Source organism: Mauremys reevesii, linkage group 11 (assembly GCF_016161935.1).
Source record: "Mauremys reevesii isolate NIE-2019 linkage group 11, ASM1616193v1, whole genome shotgun sequence".
In the NCBI taxonomy this organism is placed as follows: Eukaryota; Metazoa; Chordata; order Testudines; family Geoemydidae; genus Mauremys; species Mauremys reevesii.
Window position 1 is genome coordinate 64288521 of NC_052633.1, and position 24548 is coordinate 64313068.

Here is a 24548-nt window from a genome sequence, read left to right on the forward strand (position 1 = left end):
CAAGAGTTCTTTTGATAAAGTTTAGAATAAGAAATATTTGCTTCTCCTTTTGATATGGCACCCTTCCATGCCCATCTCTCAATAAGGCCTCATTGTAAAGCGTAACTGTGAATGTAAACAATGCCTGGGTGTACTTAATGAAACAAACAGAAAACAGAACCCTGAAAATAGTGTTTTGGAAGCCAAAAACCACAGAAATAGACACACAAGACAAATTATTATTCTATTTAATAGTGTTTCAGGCTGATTTTTTTAATTTTTATTGAAGTTCTTTGTATATTTTAATTTTTAGATCTGAACACTGTCTTGGGAAAGCAGCATTCCCTTGATCAAACACCAATTTCTGTACATCCGTACTATAGTTCTTTGGGTACAGCTCTTTATGGAAAGAAGAGACCACTAATAAAGATGCCAGAACCAATCAGAATCCCAGTGGATCCTTACATCTTGCAGTTTTTACAGAGCCATGATAGACTAGTCCAAGAAATAAACCAGGAAATGGAAAATTGCCATTGTGAGCTAAAATGGCCCCAAGCCAAATGTACATACCCAGAAATTATATTGTGTCCTTCAGCAACTTTGTCTAAACAGAGAAGGTCAATGATTAAGTTGATTAGGACTTGGAAAGAGGATGTTTCCACTGAGTTCTCTTGTGTCATGTCAAAGTACAAGGCTAGTAAGTGTAAAGTAAATGCAGTGGTTTGGGAAGCCATACAAAACCGATTTGAGAAGGACCGTGTTTTGACTATACCTGACATTTCTAAGGAAATAGTTGTCATAGCAGGTGACATGTTGGCTGTGGAGGATGTGGAGGAAGAACTGAAAGAACATATGGAAAATGCTGTGAGAGAAACAGAAAGGGAAAAGCAAAATATAGAAATAACTATGTCAGTTCCCCCAGGAAAGTATGCAATTTTGCACAATGCTGGGCTAGAGGAAAATATTTTCAAGGAGTATCCATGCTTGAAGATCTCTTATGATGCTGCAAAGAAGACAATTGGCCTATGTGGAGTAGCTGCAGAAGTTTATAAAGTCAAAAGTGACATACTGGAAAAGGTGCAGAACATGGCACAGAAGTCAATTACTATTCATCCTCAGATTTTCCAGTTCCTACAGCACATCAATAATGAAACTCTGTCACAGAGCTTATTTGTGACAAATCAAGTCAATGCCTTTTATCAGCTTGAGAATGATACTGTACTGCTGGTAGGAGACTCTCCTAAAGTTCTCTTAGAAGCAGAAGAACGAATGAAGACAGAGTTAGACTATAAATGCATTCCTCTGGAAGACCGAGAAGTCATCAAAAAGAGAGAATGGAGGGAACTCACTAGCATCTTGTACAAGACATATAATGCATCCCAGGAAACGCTAATAATGGATGACCTGCTCCCTCTTGAAGGAGATCAGAAAGTAGTTATTGCTGGTTATTCTAAAGCTGTAGCAGAAGCTTATCAAAAGCTTTCTGAGTTTGTAGATAGAAACACACAGGTGCAAAAATTAATCCCAGTTCAGTCTGTGGCAGTTGTACAGTTCATAGAGAAGGAAAAATCCCACGTTTGTCATGAATTGAGAAAGAAAGATGTGACAATTAATTTTGGCACACAGACTTCACGTAAAAGTATTTCCCTGAGTGGACCAAAGGTAGAAGTGTTGAAGGGCATCCACCTGATTGAACAAATTCTATCTTCACTATATTCTACAAATGTGTTAATTGATAAACCGGGAGCGAAAGCATTTTTCAGAGACAAAGAACGCTTGTATGTTAGTGAGGTAAAGCAACAATTTAACTGTCTAATCAGGCTACAAGAAGATGGAGAAGAACAAAAAGAAGATGGTGAAACTGGTAATGATACGACCAAACAGATCCGCTGTAAAATGATCCTGCAAGATGGAGTTGTAGTAGCAGTTTATAAAGGGAATTTATGCACTCATCCAGCTGACGTTGTGGTGAATGCATCCAATGAGGACTTGAAGCATATTGGTGGCCTTGCTGAGGCACTTTTAAAAGCTGCAGGGCCAGAACTACAAACAGAATGTGACCGTATTGTGCGGAAACGAGGCCCTTTGCAGCCCGGCCGTGCTGTTATTACAGATGCAGGGAACCTCCCATGTAAACAGGTGATTCATGCTGTTGGGCCCAGGTGGAGGGATCACGAACCAGAAAAGTGCGTGCGCCTGTTAAAAAGAGCAATTAAGGAAAGCCTACACCTGGCTGAAACGTACAATCATCGTTCCATAGCCATCCCGGCTATCAGCTCTGGGATATTTGGATTCCCGTTAAAACTGTGTGCACAGTCAATTGCAAAATCCATCATGGAAACCTTGGAAGATTCTCCAGGGGAAAGCTGCCTGAAGGAGATTCATCTCGTGGACTTTGCAGAAAAAACAGTTCAGGTTCTCACTGATGCCTTGAAAGAAATGTTCACAGAGAAATCACCCCAACACAGTTTATTGCCTCAGTCCAAAACAGGCCACGAGCCCAGAGAAAGTCGAGGTGCTCAGAACAGAAAGGGTCTCCAGATGGTAACAACGGATGAAGGTCTGAGTGTCATCCTGGAGAAGAGAGACATTCAGGAGGCTACAGTAGGTGTTTTAATTGATTAGATATTACCCAGTTTCATATAAAGATTTTTCTCAAAGTTAACTGGGAAATGAGAAGATACTAGGTTAACTTGATTTCTAAAATGAGTATTCTATAATGAAACACACATGGTGTGTTAATTAAATCAATAAATGGGAGAGGGACCCAAGCCACAAAGTTTACATCTAGGTCTGAATTTCAAACATTCATAAGTTCCAGAGTTTTTGGCACTGTGGTTTTGGTTCAGCTCACTAAAACCAATTGAAAACTTCCCCGTCTGGGGGTTCCAAACCCCAGTTTTCCCCCAACTACCACAAATTCAGGATGTTTCAATCTAAGTTGAGTGTGATTTGGGGTCCACCTCTAGAGTCAACATACAACATAATTGGCTTTTTCAACAAACTGTATTGAAGTTAAATGGGTTAACACTGTTATTCATAGTGCTCCAAGCTGATAGAAGGGAATCCAGGCAATGAGGTGCCATCCTCTCTGGTCTTGCTACTGTACAAGGGGTGTCCTGGGAGTTTCCTTCCCTTCTGCCTCCACTGGGGAACGCCATGGTGCTGAGTCTGAGTCTGCAGGAGTATTGAAAGAGCAAGACCAGAAGCAGCTGCTTAATTTGCTTTTGCTGAAGGCTGGATCAGTAGGTTGGAAACCTGAACTAACTGCACTTTGGTTTTCACACTCTCTGCTTAGCATTTCAGACTGGCTTATCTGGAGTGTCTTTGTGTAGTCCAGTGTGACTCCTTATTACACCCTTAGTGTTTGTTTGTGTTTTTTTTTATATTAGTGGCTCCAAGTGCAGCTCAGTAGTCTGGACATATTAACAGCCCCTGATTTTTCTTTTAAGTAAACATCCCCTCTCTGACTCACCGCAGCCAGTTGTGGTGCTCCTTCATAAAGTGTGGTCCTATTGCACTGGCTATTGGCTGCTCTCTTTGAAAGCTTTATATTTGTAAGTTCTGTTGCAGTAGCAGCCCTATCCAACCCAATAACCCCATTAAAAATTCCTCTGTATTTAATGTTAAAGGGGAACTACAAAACAAAAAATTGTGGGTTTTGCTCTTTACTGTGTCTTTATGATGCAAACAGACAGCCTCAGTGTCTACCACCCAGGTTTTATATCTGGGATCTTGCTTTTCTGAGAAGTAGCATCCTGTCCCATCTCAGTTGTGGGGAGGGAGAAGAGCCCCAAGGTTACAGCTGTATGTGACATCAGAGTCATAACTCATGGGTAAGGCTATGATTTGGTCATGGAGGTCGTGGAAGCCATGGAATCCGTGACTTCTGCAGACCTCCAGGACTTCAGCCCTCAGTGGCTGGGAGCTGCAGGGTACCCTCATCTCTCATGGTGGCTGGGAGCTGCAGGGTACCCCCACCTCCTGTGGTGGCTGGGAGCTGCGGGGTACCCCCACCTCCTGTGGTGGCTGGGAGCTGCGGGGTACGCCTGCCGCTGTGGGTGGGGGGGGGGTCCCTGCAGCTCCACAGTCCCTGCAGGTGTGGGGATTCCCCTGGAGCTCCCCAGCCTCCATGGGGGGGAATCCCCTGCAGCTCCCCAGCTTCCATGGGTGGGATCCCCCAGAGCGCCCCAGTCCCCGTGGATGCAGGAGATCCCCGGCAGCGCCCCAGCTGCCGCCGGGGGAATCTCCCAGAGCTCCCCAGTCACCACGGGCAGGGGGACGGGTGTCCACTCCATAGCTCCTCAGCTGCCATGGACGCGTCCCCACTGGTGCAGGGGACCCCTTGAGCTTCCCCGCCTGGAGGGGGGAATCCCGCAGAGCTCCCCAGTCCCCAGGATCCCCTGCAGTTCCCCAGCCACCACAGGCATGGGTCCCTCCCACCTCCCAGCCACTGGGCAAGAGCAGGGGCCGCAACTCCCAGCCACAGCAGGGCAGGGTGCTGGACCCTCCTCCCTCCCCATTTTGTCATGGACATTTGTAGTAGAAGTCAGGGACAGGTCATGGCTTCCCTGAATTTTTGTTTATTGCCCGTGACCTCTCCGTGCCTTTTACTAAAAATGTCCATGACAAAATCGCAGCCTTACTCATGGGTGTTAAGTTACTCAAGGGCATAAGTGTTTTGGCCTAAATTTGCTTCAGTTTCGTTTTGGTGCAGCTGTTTCTTCTGTTGGTGCTGCTGGGAAACTGCCCTGGAAAGGAGAAGCTGCACAACAGAAATTCTTCCAGAGGAATTTAGAAAATGCTGCAGGGAACGTTAAGAAGCAAAATGCAGGATTCCTGTACTCCCATGACGGATTGACACCTCTATATACCTAGTATGCAGAGCTTTTGCTGAGAACCTCATGTCTGTGTCAACACATTACCTCTTGCAGCATGTGTGACATACACAGTCTAATGGTGCTGGTAAACACTTGCATTTAAGATCCTGTTCGAAATATTTTTGTTTTGTTTTTCTTTCAGACGGACGTGATCGTAAGCAGTGTTGGCACGGATCTGCGGCTTGGGGTAGGTCCACTTTCTCAAAGTTTGCTGCGGAAGGCTGGACCAACACTCCAGCTAGAGTTCAGTGAAGAAATCCAAAGACAAGTACCTACTCAAGGGTCTGTGTTCCAAACAAGTGGATGTAATCTGGCCTGCAGCTTTCTGTTCCATGCCGTTGTTCCTATATGGGATCAAGGAAGAGGCGCTGCCATGACGGTAACAGTCTTTATACATTTTCTTCAGGGCATTAATTTTGTTTGAAGGTGCTGCTCATTTAACATGAAAATGGATTTAATGTGAATCCTGTATTGAAGTTACATAGTAACGAGCAGGGAGTATCAGCTCCATTTATTTCAGTTTGAATGACCTCAAGGTGTGTGATGCATGTTTAATAATCAGGGGTGGGTTTTTTAGGACCAGCAGTCACTGTTTGGGATTAAAGAATAAAGACCGTGTTGACAGACACAAATGTCGCTATTTCTTGTATACAGAACCTAGAAGACATAGTCAAAGAATGCCTGAAGAAAACCGAAGAGCTGTCTCTACATTCAATCACGTTCCCAGCAATCGGGACTGGCGGGTTTGGGTTTCCTAAACCCATTGTTGCTAAATTAATGTTTGATGAAGTGTTCAAATTCAGTAGTAACCACAACTTGAAGTCTCTTCAGGAAGTTCATTTTCTGTTGCATCCAAGAGATACAGAGAATATTCAGGTGATTTCTTTCGTGTTAATGTTTTTCCTATTACACACTCTTTTAGTTATTTATTATCAATGTGATTTAGTTATAATGTTTTTAAAGGCCTGATTTATTATATTCATTATAAATTATTTTAGTGACAGGTTAAGACAGCTGTCTCAGTGGGCCTGATCCTGTGACCCTTACATGGGACATCCATGCTCATGAGAGAGGTGCTGTTGATCTCAATATTTTGGATTCTGAAATCGTTACTTGGGCAAACACCTGTTCAGTTGAATGGGAGTTTGCTCTAGTGAAGACTTAGTGAAAAGTGAGTGAGGAGCTCAGGGTTTGGCCCACTAAGTGAGGATTGCAGGATTGGGCTCTGAAAGATCAGCTGCTTCCTCATAGAAATCTGAAAACGTGCTGAGTGAAATCATGGTGCCACTGCAGTCAAAGGAAGTTTTACCCTTTGACTTCATTGGGACCAGCATTTCACCCTCTTGAGAAACCTTTCTTCTGTATACCACTTGTTTTCTGTTTTTGTTGGTTGTTTTCCTTTGCTCATTATTAATAGAGATATTTGCATGATAATAGATTATTTGTTTAATCAGATCCTTCTGCTTATTCCTCAGGTAGTCATTATCTTCTGCAGGTGACAGTATAATTGTTTCCGTAGCAATCAATTGTGATGTCACAAACAGATGACTTTTGACTTAAAGTGGGGTATAACCTCCATAAGCAGATGACCCCTAAACCAAAAAATAAAAAAATCCTGTTTTCTTTCATATGTAGCCAGTAATAACACTCTGGGGAAGAGGAATTCAGAAAACCTGTATGTGTGTATCTTTACTCTGTAGACGCATGAATATAAAGTGCATATATTCAACATTGTTTCCAAACTGAGGTCTTGATTTTCAGACCTCATTCCCCATTCACACTTCTTAAGCACCAGTGCTTCTGCATGCAAGTGACAGGTGCTGCACTAGATGACATTAGACGGTGCCAAAAAGCAGCTAACCAATTTCAGAACAAAGTAACTGCTTAGCCGTGTAAAGTTTCAGTAGGCTCAGGATTTTAAGGTTCAGTCTGCATTAGGCTCCCAAAATGTTTCTCATCTTTGCTATTACTGGCTCAGCTCCACTACTGGTAGAAATGTTGTATTAATGTCAATGAGATTCCTAGGGTGGTAGGCATTTTAAATGTTGTATTTTCTAACCCTGCTCAGAGCAGTTCTAGATGATACAGTAGTAAAAATACCTGCAACTACCAGCACCTTGTTTCCACAAAATTTCCCATTACTACTACCACTGACACTTAGACTCTGCTGTAAGGTGAACATTATGTGCATGCAGATACATAGCTGTTAATTTTACTTATGAGACTAGCCAGGTTTGAATCTGTCTCTGTTGGGCAAATTTCTGAAACCTTGTCTGCAGTATCTTTGATTCTATTTCTAGGCATTTACAGATGAACTAGAATCTAGGACCAATGGGAATTTCCAGGCTGCATCATCGAGTCCAAGTAAGGTTGTTTATTTGGATTGGGTTTTATAAATACACAGTTGGCAGGAGAATGTCACCAGGACGTAACATAGTCTAATGAACTGACATTCCTAAACCCGGGAGGTGAAAAACTCAGGGGAGAAAATATTTTGTTATGGTGACATTCTTGCTCTTCAGGGATGCTGCCAGCCTTACTACATGGAGGAGAATCCACTAGTACTATACTGATAGATTGCAGTGGTTGCTGGGATCATAAAGATGCAGTCACCATGCCAAGCAAACCACAGATAACATGCTACAAGAGCAACCAACCAAGGGCTCTCAGCAGCATCATTTCCCTTTGTGCCCTTTTAGGCCATCTGTGAAGATTACCCCCTTACCTCTGTAACTTGAATGGTCCACACAGAGGTACCCAGCAGATGTAGTTCCTTTCCATTTATTAATTTGCAGGAGGGGAAATGCTGACAGCACAGTATGTGAGTAAACAGCACGCAACACCAGAAATTCGTTCAGGAGAATCTAGCACCTATTCCCTCTTCCATTGAAGTTCATAGCAAAATTGCATCAGCATCAATGAGAGTAGCATTTAATGGATCCATGGTATTTAAACTGAATGAGTTCTCTGTCTCCTGGGTCCTATGGACTGAATAATGGAAAGCAGCAGTAAAAAATCTGGGTTAGAGAATATTGGAGTCACAGAGGATACTTTATGTCTGGGGATCCCAATCTGTGAACTCTGTACTGAACTTACAAAGCATACATAAGCTCAAGGGAATAGCACTTTTACTAGGACAGACCACTCTTAATGTATTTTCATTTTCCTTGCAGGTTCCTTTGGGCGTGTTTCAACCCCGGTATTGGGAGTTCATGAAATGCAGCTTGGTTCCATTACATTCCAGGTAGCAACTGGAGATATCACCAAGGAAAATACAGATGTGATTGTAAACATATCAAATTCATCATTTAATGCCAAATCAGGTACTTTATTGAATATACATGAATTTAATGATAAATTCACTGCCACGTATTGGAAATGGAGGGAGCATTTTCAATATGCAAAACTTTTATAAAGTTTTTTTTTCACGCTGGAAAAGGGGGGTGGCAAATGTCTGCGCTTTGTGTTAATTTGTTACATTAAAGGCCATCGGTCTTGTCCTTTCATTTCAGGGCTGTGGTTCTCCAACATTAGTGCTATTCCCAATGGTAATTTTCCATTGTGAAATGTATCACTTAGACCAGTGGTACCCAGCTTTGCCGCATTTGAGAGCCTCTTCGTCTAATAGAATTGCAGAGAGCTAATAAATAATGGCTGAGTGCTGTCCTGACATTGCGTTGGGATGTTTCAAGATAGAAGCGCAATGCGAACACATAGCAATACAACCTCATGACACAAAATAGTATCAGGGTATCCCAACACAGTTATTTTGTGATTTCTTTTGACACAGTGGCCCACATTGTCAGTGGCTGCTTGTGAGCGCACAGTGTAAAGCAGAGTGGAGTGGCAAAGGTGACATCAAGCCATCTTTGTGCTTCTCTGAGCCTGGGTGATCGATATGCTGGGCTGGTACCCGGTCACAAGTCAGAGCCGCCTGAAGAGACAACCCTCTTGTTCTCCCGCTCTCTATCCTATGCTGTAATGTTGATTTCCCCCACAAAAATACTAAATATATTGGTAGGTGCTTATTCTGGAAGCCTGGCCCATTAGCTAATATATGCAATGGGCCAGGTCACAGAAAGGACTGGCCATAAGTAAATTAACATTCACCACACCCTGCCAACCCTTAGCCTGCCCCCCTCCTCAGGAGCCCAAGAAATAAGATGTGCCTGGCCCCTTGCCTAGAAGACTAACAAACTTAGGCTCTGGCATTCCGTGGAGGTGAGTCAGTTCCAAAGTCAAGGACCCCACACAGAAAACACCCTGCCAGCAGCCCTCACTCATTTGTGTCAGGGGGGCTTCAACTTGAACATCTCTGCTGATCCCAGAGTAGCAGCATGACACAGAGAAAGACACAATCTGTCAGGTAACGTAGCCTGGTGACTGACGTACTGTCAACCAAGAGAGCTATGAAATAAAAGTTAATTCGTAAACAGAGTATATTCTTTGCAGGCAATATGAGATGTTATGCAGATTACTGAACACAATGGGAATTGGTGGGCCTCAGCATCTTGTAGGATGTGGCCCCGTGGGAGTTTTGGCTATTCAAGGAATGCAGAATTTGGTTGTTAGTGCATGAAACGATAGCTCAGTGGTTTGAGCATTGGCCTACTAAACCCAGGGGTTGTGAGTTCAAGCCTTGAGGGGGCCATTTAGGGATCTGGGGCAAAAAAAATAGTTGGGTATTGGTCCTGCTTTGAGCAGGGGGTTGGACTAGATGACCTCCTGAGGTCCCTTCCAACCCTGATATTCTAAGATTTATGAGAGTTTTCATACAGTGTGATGTGATTTTTGGGTATTTGCATCTGAAGAAGTGGGTATTCACCCACGAAAGCTCATGCTGCAAAACGTCTGTTAGTCTATAAGGTGCCACAGGATTCTTTGCTGCTTTTACAGATCCAGACTAACACGGCTATCCCTCTGATACATCACACTGTATGAATGTGATGTTACCCAACATTCACTGAATGTTACACTGCTTTAGTGAACTGACATGCTTTCTCATTTATTTAAGGTGTCTTCAAAGCAGTGATGGAAGCTGCCGGACCCAAGGTTGAACTACAATGTGCTATGCTTGGTATGATGCATCATACATTCCATTTGATTCCATTATTAGTATACCTGCTCTTTCCACAATTTAAATGGCTGCTTATGCTTATTCATGATGTTACAACCCCCCAGTTGGATCATATAATTATAATAGGAAAGCACATTACAGTAAGTGAAATTGTGCTGGGTTTATTGATTTTTTGCAAACCCTGCTCTCATGGCACCCACATTATTTTTGCAAAAGGAAGATAATTTGGAAGAGAGAGGCTATTTGATCCTAAGGAGTACGTGGGAAGTAGTGCAACCCTAGGCTCCTGTTCATGAAGGTACTTAAGCACATGCTTAACTTTCAGAACTTGAAGAGGCCCATTGGCTTCAGTCACTTTAAGCTCATGTAATTTAAATTTACCTGCTTAAAGTTAGGCACATGCTTGACGTACCTTCTTGAATTGAGGCAATAGCAATTTGGGACTGATCCCGCTCCTGGATGAGACAATGGGAGCTTTGCCACGGACTTCAGTGCATGCAGGATCAGTCTCTTAGATACTATCAGTGTCTCTCCTTTCGTATTCAAAAGTGCACTGTTGTTAATTGATATTATGTAACCCAATAAGTACTGTGTCTGTGAGCTCTTCTACAGTCTTTGGATTCTGCCAAACCAGTGCTGAAATTAAACCATTGCCAACTGTGGTTGGCACCCATTAGGCAAGAAAAACCCGTAGTGCACATCCTGAATCACAAAATGAAATAGCGCCCCCATGGTTCTGGCAGTTCCTTTCCAGTATTGCACCTTTTGCTTCAAATGTTTTCACTTTTGGCAAATCTGTGGATTCTCCCCATTTGTTAGTCTGATCCTGCAAGGTGCTGAGTGCCTCCCACATGGTGCCAAGTGCTCTCAACTCCCAAGCCAATGGGAGTTGAATGTGTTCTGCACTTAGCAGGATGAGCACATAATCTCACAATCAATTTCTTGCCTTTCTGCATAGTAGTGCTATTTGTACCATTGCGCTCATGAGTCCATCAGTTTTTTGCAGCATAAGCCCTTTTTGATGTGTTTATAACTCACTTTAAATGACCTAGCACTTTTAAAGGATTTTATTACATGTGCTTCAGCCTCCTTGAAATAGCCCTAAAATCACTTGAGCCCTTTTTTAGTCTCTCAGCTTATCTGTAAAATGATAATTGTAGATTTCTGGAGGTAAATGACATAAATAAAGATAAGGGGTTTATCATGCAGAGGTATTGTGTATCAGTGGAATGTGCACATTTTAAGAACATGTGCACATGTTGATAATGCAAATAAAATTATTTAAATTTCATATACATTAAAAGCTAGCGTGTGTTAAATTGTAGACTATTATTTGATGAGCACCCAGATTTCAGTCATAAGTAAAACAGGAAATTCTGAGCACATACAAAGTTCACCCCCAATTTAAGATATCAGCTTAAAGAAATTTTAAAAGCAGAATGTTAGCAGCGAAAAAGTTAACCAGATAAAGCCGGTGGAATGTCAAGATCCTGAATGGATAAAACATTCAAGATAGATTTGCTTTCCACTTTCCTGTTTGCAAATACCAGGCAAATTTATATCCAGAAGCTATATTCTCATCTGGTGTAGATCAGTGTGGCTCCATTAAAGACACTGCTCCATTGTACACGACTTCACTTGAGGGTCTGGTCCTTTGTTATTATAAAGTGTTGATCTCTTTATTTTGTGTGTCATATTTTTTTCTTCTATCGTCCAGCCTTGCAGCCTCACAGTGGCTTTATAACCACACAAGGTGGAAAACTGATGTGCGGTAAAATTATTCACCTCGTTCATCAGAAAGATGTTAAAGCTCAGGTCTCTAAAGTGCTCCAGGAGTGTGAACTGAGAAAGTACACATCTGTCGCCTTCCCAGCAATTGGAACAGGTTTGTTTTTTCTTAGTAGATTTTGAAAGGAAAAGCAAAATCAAGATCACTGTAGTAAGTTTACACACAAAGTCATACCAACTGACAGTGTGGTTTAAAACTGTCATGTAAAAATTACAGATTTGTATAGCAAGTATCCATATGGTATTAGCCTCTAAAGGCCTGACACTACTCTTACTGATTTCAGCAGACGCATATTCTGGTCTGAAAGTAGCCTAACTACTTGGTTCAGCTGGCTTGCTATAGACCAGGGGTAGGCAACCCATGGCATGGGTGCCGAAGGCGGCACGCGAGCTGATTTTCAGTGGCTCTCACACTGCCCGGGTCCTGGCCACTGGTCTGGCGGGCTCTGCGTTTTAATTTAATTTTAAATTAAGCTGCTTAAACATTTTAAAACCTTACTTACTTCACATACAACAATTGTTTAGTTATATATTATAGACTTATAGAAAGAGACCTTCTAAAAACGTTAAAATGTATTACTGGCATGCGAAACCTTAAATTAGAGTGAATAAATGAAGACTCGGCACACCACTGCTGAAAGGTTGCTGACCCCTGCTATAGACAATCCGTGTGTCACAACATTGGCAGATAACTGTATGGCTGAGGGACTGCATTCAGTGAAGAGATGTTAAAAAAGCATGCAGTAATGTACAGTCATCTGGCTAAGGGAGGTGCCAGCTGATGGCTTTCAGTTTAGAGAACAGACATTATTTGATCTTTTTGCTCAGACTGTTCACAAGGTCTTCAGAGAGTACAAGTGGGGAGCAGAGGGGTTCTTTGATATAGAGACCATCTCAGTTCACATACTGTTCACCAGCAAATATTATTTTTTATTTATTTGTTACAGGTCAGGCAGGACAGAATCCAGCTCAGGTAGCTGAGGACATGATTGATGCTATAGTTGCCTTTGCAAGTACAAAAGCAGTCCAGCATGTGAAAAAAATTAAAATAGTTATCTTCCAGCCACAGATGCAAAATGTATTTTATGCAAGTATGCAGAAAAGAGAAGGAGAAACAATTTCACCAACATCAGAATCATGGCTTTCTAAGTTAACATGTGAGTAGTGAGTGTTTTTTAAATGGGTACATAACATTAAATATTTTCTAAAATAAAAGTTAAGTAATTACAGCCCTTATACTTCATTACAGCACTTTTAATAGGCAAAAAACGTCATGCTGGAAAGAAACGTGGATTTGTTCTGGAGAAGAAAATTGAGTTAGCCACGTTTCAGATTTGTGGTGAAAGCCAAAAAAATGTGGAAGCCACCGAATCCTGGATAAAAAAGCTGATTTTAAAGGAACAGTATGAAAACATTATTCCAGATGAATTAATTGACTGTTTTGGTGAAGCAGAAGCTAAGAAACTGAGTGAACTCCAGAAGAGCCTACATATTACCATTCAGGTGGAAACCAAGGAAACTCCTCCTTTTGTTAGAGTTTCTGGCATAACTAGAGATGTCTATAAAGCTTCCATCAAAATTCAAAACATGATCAAAAGCATTAAAGATAACCAAGAAGAGCAATCAAAGGCAAAACTTGTTAGCAATTTAGTACAGTGGAAGTATTCCATAAACAATATGCCTTTCACAGACTTTGACCCTGTGACAAATATGCACTTAGAGGATGCTAAAGCAGCTAAAAAACCTCACATTAATGTCCAACTCCTCATGAAGGACTACAAGGTAGACATGAAAAATCTACGTGCTACAGATAAACAAGGAACAGTTGTAATCATTCAGCGCGAGCCAAAGGATGAAGGTAAATTAAAGCTTTGTTGAGCTGCTGTTCATAGCTTTATTATTAATTATTATTATTTTGTTTATTATTGCATGAAGGGTCTGACAAAGGACACACATTTTCATTCATATATTTAAAAATTCTGAATAATGCTAGTCTATTTTCCTAGAAACTATTAATGATTCTGAACATATTTTTAAATGTTTTGAGCTTGATTCTCCTCTCCCTTACACTAGTGTAACAACATTGACTTCGGTAAAGTTACCCCTGATTTATACCAGTGTAAAGGGGTAAAAAGAATTCAGAATTGAAGAGGACATAGGATATCTCCCAACAGGGACTGATCAAAATTCTTAGGATATACCAAAAAGGCTTTCTCAAACATCCAGCAGCAGTGCTTCTAGATGAAGATTCATGCCCAGAAGTAAACATATCTCATGCCATAAATTTTCAGTTGCTAGGCATTACCTACCACTGGCAGTGATTCCACTCAGCAATTTTAGTTTGAAATGTAACAGCAGCAGTTTCAGACAGACAGCACATAATTTTAAACTGAGTTTCTTAGAATCATAGGACTGGAAGGGACCTCGAGAGGTCATCTAGTCCAGTCCCCTGCACTCGCGGCAGGACTAAGTATTATCTAGATCATCCCTGACAGGTGTTTTTCTAATCTGCTCTTAAAAATCTCCAATGATGGAGATTCCACAGCCTCCGTAGGCAATTTATTACAATGCTTTACCACCCTGACAATTAGGAAGTTTTTCGTAATGTCCAGCCTAAACCTCCCTTGCTGCAGTTTAAGCCTGTTGCTTCTTGTCCTGTCCTCAGAGGTTAAGGAGAACAGTTTTTCCTCCCTCCTCTTTGTAACAACCTTTTATGTACTTGAAAACTGTTACCATGTCTCGTCTCAGGCGTCTCTTGTCCAGACTAAACAAATCCAGTTGTTTCAATCTTTCCTCATAGGTAGGGCCCTACCAAAATCAGGGTCGATTTTGGTCAATTTCACGGTCATAGGATTTTAAAAATAATAAATTTCACAGTTTCAGATACTTAACTCCTGAAATTTCATGGTGCTGTAACCGTGGGGGTCCCAACCCAAAAGGGAGTCATGGGGCGGGGGGAGAGTCACAAGGCCATAGTAGGGGGGTCGCGGTATTGCCACCCTTACATCTGCACTGTTGCTGGTGGCGGCGATGCCTTTAGAGCTGGGCAGCTGGAGAGCAGCAGCCGCTGGCCAGGTGCCCAGCTCTGAAGCCAGTACTACTGCTAGCAGCAATGCAGAAGTAAGGGTGGCATGGTATGGGGGAGTCCTCACTTTCGGGGGAGGGGTACGGCCAGCCTTATGCGTGGGTGACGTGGATGACCGCCCAGGGCACTGTGGTTGGCGGGGGGTTCCCGTGGTCACTCTCCCATACACACACAGCCAGCCTCAGGCCCGAATGCTGGGGCAATGGGTCCGTAGCCAGAGAGGGGCAGAGCTCGGGGAGCCCTGACTGAGAGCTCCTTCAATATGCCAGACTCCAGCTGCTGGTCCTGGCTGGGCTGCTCAGGGACAGGACTTCCTCTTCCCCTGCAGGCGCCTCTCCCAGGGCTGGGTCAGATCCACCTCCAGGAATCTCCCCTGGCTGCAGGAAACTCTGCAGCTGCTGGCTGGGAGCCCAGCTCTGAAGGCAGCACCACTGCCAGCAGTAGTGCAAAAATAAGGGTGTCATGGTATGGCATTTCCACCTTGACGTCTGCACTGCTCTGGCTGTGGCGCTGCCTTCAGAGCTGGGTGGCCAGCCAGCATACACTGCCCTCCACCTGCCCAGCTCTGAAGGTAGCACAGAAGTAAAGATGGCAATATCGCGACCCCCCTACAATAGCCTTGCAAACTCCCCTTCCTGACCCCTTTTGGGTTGGGACCCCCAGTTTGAGAAATGCTGGTCTCCCCCGTGAAATCTGTATAGTATAGGGTAAAAATACTGAAAAGACCAGATTTCATGGGGAAGACCAGTTTTCATGGTCCGTGACATGTTTTTCACAGCCGTGAATTTGGTAGGACCCTACTCATAGGTCATGTTTTCTAGCCCTTTTAATCATTTTGATTACTTTTCTTTGGACTTTCTCCAATTTGTCCACATCTTTCCTGAAATATGGTGCCCAGAACTGGACACAATACTCCAGCTGAGGCCTAATCAGCGTGGAGTAGAGCGGAAGAATTACTTCTCATGTCTTGGGCCAGGTCTACACTAGGGTGGGGGGTCGAACTAAGGTACGCGACTTCATCTACGCGAATAGCGTAGCTGAAGTCGAACTACCTTAGTTTGAACTTCTTACCTGTCCAGACGCCGCGGGATCAAAGTCCGCGGCTCCCCCGTCGACTCCGCCACCGCCGTTCGTGGTGGTGGAGTTCCGGAGTCGACGGGAGCGCGTTCGGAGTTCGAACTATTGCATCTAGATTAGACGCGATAGTTCGAACTCCAAGAAGTCGAACACTACCTGTCGACCCGGCCGTAAGTATGGACGTACCCTTGCTTACAACACTCCTGCTAATACATCCCAGAATGATGTTCCCTTTTTTTTTTTTTCCAACAGTGTTACGCTGTTGACTCATATTTAGCTTGTGGTCCACTATGACCCCCAGATCCCTTTCTGCAGTACTACTTCCTAGGCAGTCGTTTCCCATTTTGTATGTGTGCAACTGATTGTTCCTTCCTAAGTGGAGTACTTTGCATTTGTCCTTATTGAATTTCATCCTATTTACTTCAGATCATTTTTCCAGTTTGTCCAGATCATTTTGAATTTTAACCTTATCCTCCAAAGCACTTGCAGTCCCTCCCAGCTTGGTATCATCCACAAACTGTATAAGTGCATTCTCAATGCCATTATCTAAATCATTGATGAAGATATTGAACAAAATCAGACCCAGAATTGATCCCTGTGGGACCCCACTTGATATGCCCTTCCAGCTTGACTGTGAACCACTGATAACTACTCTCTGGGAATGGTTTTCCAATCACTTATGCACCCACCTTATAGTAGCTCCATTTAGATGTATTTCCTTAGTTTGTTGATGACGTCATGCGAGACAGTATCAAAAGCCTTACTAAAGTAAAGATATACCACATCTACCACTTCCCCCCTATCTACAAGGTTTGTTACCCTGTCAAAAAAAGCTATCAGATTAGTTTGACACAGTTTGTTCTTGACAAATCCATGTGGACTGTTATTTATCACCTTACTATCTTCTAGGTGTTTGCAAATTGATTGCTTAATTATTTGCTCCATTATTTTTCTGGGTAATGAAGTTAAGTTGACTGGTCTGTAATTCCCTGGGTTGTCCTTATTTCCCTTTTTATAGATTGGCACTATATTTGGCCTTTTCCAGTCCTTTGGAATCTTTCCCATCTTCCATAACTTTTCGAAGATAATCACTAATGGCTCAGATAGCCCTCAGTCAGCTCCTTGCGTATTCTAGGATGTATTTCATCAGGCGCTGGTGACTTGAAGACATCTAACTTGTCTAAGTAAATTTTAATTTGTTCTTTCCCTAATTTAACCTCTGATCCCACCTCATTTTCACTGGCATTCACTATGTTAGAGGTCCAATCACCACCAACCTTTAGGGTGAAAACTGAAACAAAAAGGTAATTTAGTCATTTCCACATTTTCTGTTATTGTTTCTCCTCCCTCCCCCTCCCCCATTGAGTAATGGGCCTACCCTGTCCTTGGTCTTCCTCTTTCTTTTAATGTATTTGTAGAATGTTTTCTTATTATCTTTTATGTCTCTAGCTAATTCAATCTCATTTTGTCCCTTGGCCTTTCTAATTTTGTCCCTACATACTTGTGTTATTTGTTTATATATGTCCTTTGTAATTTGACCTAGTTTCCACTTATATAGGACTCTTTTTTGAGTCTCAGATAATTGAAGATCTGCTGGTCTATAATAGGGTTCAAAAAAGAACTAGATAAGTTCATGAGGATAGGTCCATCAATGACAATTAGCCAGGATGGACAGAGATGGTGTCAGGGCTGGCTTCAGCTTTTATGCTGCTGCAAGTGGCGAAGAAAAAAAAAAAAAAGATAAAGCTGCGATCGGCAGCACTTTGGCGGCAGCTCTACTTAATTCTTCGGCAGCAATTCGGCGGCTGGTCATTCCCTCCGAGAGGGACTCAGGGACCCGCTGCCGAATTGCCACCGAAGACCCGGACGTGCCGCCCCTTTCCATTGACCGCCCCAAGCACCTACTTCCTGCGCTGGTGCCTGGAGCCAGCCCTGAATGGTGTCCCTAGCCTCTGTTTGCCAGAAGCTGAGAATGGGAGACAGGGGATGGACCACTTGGTGATTACCTGTTCTGTTCATTACCTCTGGGCACCAGGCATTGGCCACTGTCAGAAGATAGGATACTGGGCTAGATGGACCTTTGGTCTGACCCAGTATGGCCTTTCTTATGTTCCTGGTTAAGCCAGGGTGGTCTCTTGCCATACTTCCTATCTTTCCTACGCAGTGGGATAGTTTGCACATGTGCCCTTAATACTGTCTCTTTTTGAAAAACTGTCAACTCTCTTGAACTGTTTTCCCCTTAGACTTGCTTCCCATGGAATCTTAACTAGTAACTCCCTGAGTTTGCTAAAGTCTGCCTTCTTGTATACTTGCTGCCATTTTCCAGTATACCAAAAACAACTTGCCCTTTAAAAAAAAATTCCCTTCAATTGTTTAACCATGGATTGAACCACAAGGTTTGAGCTTAATCATCCACTACATCTTGGTGTCCATCAGCACACAGATAGGCTACAATGATGTGTGCTGTAGGAAAACTAAGATAGATCTTTCAACACATTTGATCTACCAGACACTTCCATAGATTTATCAAATAGAGATATAGTCAAAGGAAGTTGGCGTGATTATGGCGTGATTATGGGGAGAAGTTTTTAGTTCAGGAAATGTGAAAGTGTTTAAGATTTCAGGCTGGGTTTTACTTCCTCTGATTCCACTTCAAAAGATGGAGATGGTGAAGATGTATTTAAAGAACTATTTTAAAATGTTAACATTATTAGCTAGAATGTATTAAATTGTAAATCTTTCTCTGTTCTTTTCCATGTTGTATTGTGGATTATGTTTTCCAAAACCGTTTACAGTAATGCCAGTAGAAAAGTATTCAGACCCCAGACACAGCAAAAGTACATGTATATGTTTTTTGCTGGATCAGGATCTCAATAAACAAATATCTCCTACTGACAGAAGAGTGAATTAGCTGTAGCCGTGTTCTTTTTCAGCTTAATCACTTTGCTAATAAATCACTTGATTTACAGATATAACAAAAACTTTATAAGCCAGAAGCAAATACCATTCCATATAAAAAGGATAAATGTTCCAGTCTTGCCACTCACTTGAATTGTCCTTAGTCATGCGACTTGTCTTACTGACTACCGTTTGTACCCTTAGGTCCAAAATGTTGAGTGGTCCAGAAGTAATGAGTAAAATTTCCCAACATTTCTAAACTTTACTTTAGTTAATTGTTTTTGTTTGGTAAGGGAGAGCTCAGATTGGTAGCAAAATAGAAAATCTAATCTGTGCTCCAGAAGCCAAGGGGTATTCATGGCAAAGAATAGGCTTGCCAAAGAATTTGTGGAAGAAAAGAATGGATAATAGGTGCTCTTTTCAGTTTTTAACAAGGCACAAGCCCATATAAGCAGAGTCAGTTCTAGCTGTATTAACAGAATGTTTACTTTGCAGGTAAACAGTTAGTAGCATTCCCTAAAGAGTGGTGTGATATGAAACAAGAACGTGTCAAAGTGGTTATGATAAAGGCAGCAGAGCAAGAATATCAAGATGTTCAGAAGATGTTTCTAAAAACCTGCTCCACATTCAAAATAGAGAAGGTGAAGTAACATGAAGAGAGTGACGTTTTTTGTTTAAAAATCAAACAGAAACGTTCATCTTTTATTTTGTATTAAGTATTTATTTGTAGTCACCCCTTCCAATTCTGTATGTCCCCGATACTACACACTGAGGTCATTGACAAAATCCAAAACTTTATTGCAAATCTAAGGACATTTTCCATTCGAATAGCATATGACAGTGACTGTCAGCTCTTAGATCAGTGATCCCCAAACTGTGGGGCCCCTAGGGGGGCATGGAGGAACATTTGGGAAGGTGTGGTGGGGCCTGGGCCAGCCCCAAGGGGGGCAGGGAGGGAGCGCCACCCAGCCCTGCTCTGCCCACAGCTTCGCATTCAAGCAGTCTGTGATCAGTATCCCCAAATTAGGAGATGAGATATTGACGGTAATTTATATATGAAATATAGGCTCACACACATACACCGTCGGAAATCAAATGAAAATCTGTCTGCTGCAAATGTTCTAGTAAACCGTCTCTAAGAAACAATCAGATTCATCTCCACCAAGTAAATGATTGACTCTTGAAGTCCTTACTTATGCAAACCTCTCATTGGGCCAAATCCTGCTTCTTCGTCTACATGAATTTTCATTGCTGAAAGGAGTCAGGATTAAGGAACCCTGTGCAGGAGATCTACACATACCTCTGCATTGTGGGACTCTGACCTGTAGAAAACAGAGCTCCCAACAGCCCATTGTACATGGTGGGAGGCAGGCAAGGGGAACACTGGGTCCAGGAGAATTGCACCTACTCTACACAGATGCTTCTGCAGGTAGAGAGCTGCTTGGCCACACACACTTCTGCAGCCATGAGGCTACAGTAGCAGTCATAGAGCAATTCCCTTGTTAATCCACAGCTTGGGGGTCAGATTCCTTTCCTGTGAGTCCCATAGGGAGATCCCCTTCAAGCTATGTGCTGGTTATAGGATACGGGCCACTGACTTCAGTAAGTTTTTGTCTGAGTGTAAATTGTAAAGCACTTTACAAAGGTGTCAGCACCAAGGACAAAGTAGAATTAGTTAACATGAAAAGGGAATATAACTAGGAGAAATCGGATGAAATTAAGAATGAGGAAGTATTCTGAATATCCCAGGACACTTGCCAATGGTGAGAGCCTCTATCCTTGAGGGACAATGTTCTGAGAGAATAGAGAAATGCCATAGCACTTGGCACATTTGAAAAAATATATGGAGCAAAACGCTAGTTAGCATACAGTGGGAACAGTTATGCAATGGCATGACCTAAGCAAGCTTCTCCAGCTCTAGATCCTATTAATGTTAATTTGCCAATTGGAAGCTTTTATACCAGTGCTCTTTGGGCCAGCTCTAACAGGAGCGTTTCCAATTGACATCAGTGGGAGATGGATCAGGGCTTTGATGCCGATATACCAGGTTGTGCCCTGGAACCATATCCTGTTTACCTTACAAATAGATTGCTTTCATGAGTAGGCCAGCAAAATTTGCTCCCTGGAAGTGTATTCTTAAATGGCAATTTTCAGCAGGCTAAGTTATTGACATAATTTTAAGCCCCAAGTTGGGATCTAGAAAAGAAGCTTGTTCTTGTAAAAGCATAATGGTATCTCTACAATTCTCCCCTTTAATGGGAGAATTATCAGCAAAGAATTCAGCTGTTCAGAGTGCATCTTACTCAAAAGCCCCTTTTGCTGCTGGCGATAGTACAATAGCAGAATACAACAGCATACCTCTAAAAACTTCATCACTTTGCTGAGAACATGCAGGTGTTTGCACCACATACTTGGCACATTAGGCAAAGCTCAAATGATTAAAAGGAAATAGTCAAACTAAAGAATTTTTCTAGGCTATCATATTCTGGTTATTTATTGGTTCACATTCTATAATGTTTGGATTTTCAGTGTCCCAACTCTAAATAGACACCACAGGGGCAGAGTGATCTGAAAACCAATTAATTTATATTTATTTTTTGAATGCTCTGCTGTCATCCTAGATATTGGGCATTGTCAATAATGTATTTTATTTTCGAACTTTGCAGATTGAAAGGGTACAAAATCCTTACCTGTGGCAGACCTACCAAATCAAAAAACAGTCGCTGGACAAAAAGAATGGCAATCCAAATAATGAGAAGCTCCTATTCCATGGAACACCTAGTTCCTCACTGAGCACAATTAATTACAATGGATTTAATCGTGGTTTTGCTGGAATGAATGGTAAATTATTATTCAAAGCAAGTTAATTTCTTAAACAGGGAATGGATGAGTAAGACATGGTGTGAGATAATGGTGTCATATGCACAGCGCACGGTGAGGAATGAGGTCAGAGAAAGAGACAAAGAATTAGTAAATATAGGGAATAATTCTGTACAGAGGGAAGGAAATATTAGACGACCTGTTAGACTCTTCTATGCGTGCCTTGAGCGTATGAAAGTTCATATGTCACCATCCGTCCAGGCTCTGAAGTGCGCTATTGTATTCAATACTTATTGAAATGTTTAGCTAATGAGTTCCGATATACCTGTGCGGATATCTTAATTACGCAGCTGTTTATTCTTATCAGACAGATCATTCCTTAAGCCAAAGGGTTTTCTTATGTTTTGGAGGGTTTTGAAATCTAGCCAGATAACATGCTTTCATTATTGGTTAATTTGCAGGCTTTAATTTTCAGTTTATTTGTACTGTTTATTGACTAAAAATTGTAAATTGTGAATAAGATCTGAGGAGTTTATCAGTGTCAAGTGGTTAATCCCTTGGCCCATGCACAGTATCAGCTGCAGGCTAGCACAGAGAGATCATCGTACTTCACAAATCTAAAATAATTTAAAACTTTGGTGGCCTTTGTGCAAGCTGATATATTATGAAATGTATTACCTAGCTCACAAAACCCATTAATCAGACAGTCACTGCCTGGCTTCCTTGTTGACATTCTCAGCTGAGATCTCACAAAGTGAATGGACATAGAGCTACAACTAATTATCTTTTATGCCTAGAAAATGGTACCGCCTTATCAGATATGAGACAAATTGGCTGAACAGTGTGGGGAAAGCTTCCACCGCTGCTTGTGCTGTATCTATTCTTGGGGATAATTAGATGACACCACTCAATCTGGCATTGTATTTGGTGCAGAGACTATCTGAGGCCCTGATTCTGCAAAGACTTGTGCATGTACTTAGCTTTAAGCATTGAACTCAGTTGGATTACTCCGAAAACATACTTTGCAGGATCAGGGATAGTATTATACATGACACAATGGACAGATGTGATGAACCGCAAAGAGCAGATGGGGAAAGGAAGGAGGAAGTCTTTAGCAGTAGGATTCAATTCCCTGCATATATTTTTGACTATTTCCATTAGAAGCTTCCATGATTCCTCTGCCTCTGTGAAGTATAATTATAATATTATAATTACAATTATATAATCTTATATTAAAAAATTCTAAGTGTTTGCCATGTTTTAGATAGAAAACTACGCAGTGACAAATAGAGGGAGAATGTTTAACCTTCTTCACCATAAGAAAAGGCAAAGTCTGCATGATTAGCTCAGTGATAAGTGTCATCTCTTATGATTGATATTTTGGTACAAGGCCCTATTCCAAGTGAGGCTGGAACAATGCTGTCAAACTCTTCATTTTAATTTCAAATGATCCTTTTTCACAGATAGTAGAAGAGAAGGTTGCACATTTTAGGGGTTACATAAGAATGAAAGTCTTGTTCTTTAAACGTTTTCAAAACTTTGTCTTTCTGACCACAGCTGCAGCAATTGGAAATGGAACCTATTTTGCTGTTGATGCCAGTTATTCTGCTCAGGATACATACTCTAGACCTGATGTGAATGGCAAAAAATACATGTACCTTGCTCGAGTTCTCACTGGACAATATTGCCTTGGAAGAGGAGGATTAATCACTCCACCAGCAAAAAACACCGCAGATCCTACTGACCTATATGATAGTGTGACTGATAACGTGGGTCGTCCATCAATGTTTGTCATATTTAATGACATTCAAGCTTATCCGGAATATCTTATTACTTTTAGAAGATAAGATTTATTTTTTATTAACAGTGGAAGAGGTTTTTTTGGTGCCTTTATTTTGTGACTAATACCGCAAGGATAATTTTTTAACCAGAAATTTGAAGAATGAGAAAAGTACCAGCTTTCTTATAGTACTTCATGTTTTGGTTTATTGACTCAAATGACCATTTATATATCCAAGTGCCTAAATAAATATAAATAATATTAAGAAAAGAGACGGAGTTAAGTAGATTTTAGCATGCACCTTAACAGTGCTCATAATTTTGGTGTCAATGAGGGCTGTGAGAATAGCACATTCAGGCTAGGTAGCAGGCTAGGTATAGGGCTCATAGCAGGAAGGGCTGTTGGATGCAATTTTTTGTTGTCTACAACCTAAAGTAAACTGAGTGTAGCAGGCTGGTGCGTCAGTAAGGACGCTGTTCCCAGAACACATCATAAGGCACTGAATAGCTGAAAGAGAGTTTCTTTCAAACCCTCAGATGTGTATGCCACAAGCGGGGGGCCCTTGGTCTCAATTTTTTCCAAGTACACGTATTAATCACTCTCAGCAAACTACTGCTCCTGGTTAGCTTAGGGTTCAAGGAAAACCCAAAAACATAGCCACAAAGCACGTAATTTACATTCAGTAAATCACCTTTGCCCCAGGGGGAAAGTAGAAATAGGGACTTACCGGTAAGGGGCTGGCTCTGGCCCCCGGAAGGGGCAGGGATGGGGGGGTCAGAGCCAGCCCCGGTCCATCCTGTACCAGTAAGTGCCCTCCCCCTCTGGGGTAGCAGCAGCCAGGGGCTCCGGCAGGAGTTTAAAGGGGCCAGGGCTTGGACGCCGCTACTGCCCCAGGCCCTTTAAATGGCTGCCGGAACCCCTGGCTGCTGCTGCTACCCCAGGGCTCCAGCAGCAGGGCTCCGGGGGCTATTTAAAGGGCCCAGGACTCCCCTGCTTCTACTGCCCCGGCCCTTTAAATAGCCCCCAGAGCCCTGGGGTAGCGGTGGCGGGGCTCCGGCAGCTATTTAAAGGGCCCAGGGCAGTAGAGGCAGCAGGAGCCCCGTCCCTTTAAATAACCCCTGGAGCCCCACCACTCTCCAGAGCTCTGGCAGCAGGGCTCTGGCG

At 42.3% G+C, this 24548-nt stretch overlaps 1 protein-coding gene across 1 annotated transcript in view; it reads left to right on the forward strand.

Moving 5' to 3' along the window:
• LOC120374977 (protein mono-ADP-ribosyltransferase PARP14-like) overlaps nt 1–24286 on the forward strand; it is a 33660-nt gene extending 9374 nt beyond the window's left edge. The window contains exons 6-17 of the mRNA XM_039495457.1: nt 293–2583; nt 5002–5238; nt 5514–5735; nt 7160–7223; nt 8033–8182; nt 9874–9936; nt 11654–11821; nt 12672–12881; nt 12974–13582; nt 19280–19425; nt 21451–21625; nt 23162–24286. Coding sequence (XP_039351391.1) covers nt 293–2583; nt 5002–5238; nt 5514–5735; nt 7160–7223; nt 8033–8182; nt 9874–9936; nt 11654–11821; nt 12672–12881; nt 12974–13582; nt 19280–19425; nt 21451–21625; nt 23162–23451 — 4625 coding nt within the window. The 3' untranslated portion in view covers nt 23452–24286. The remainder of the gene's footprint in view (nt 1–292; nt 2584–5001; nt 5239–5513; nt 5736–7159; nt 7224–8032; nt 8183–9873; nt 9937–11653; nt 11822–12671; nt 12882–12973; nt 13583–19279; nt 19426–21450; nt 21626–23161) is intronic.
• The last annotated feature ends 262 nt before the right edge of the window (nt 24287–24548 follow it).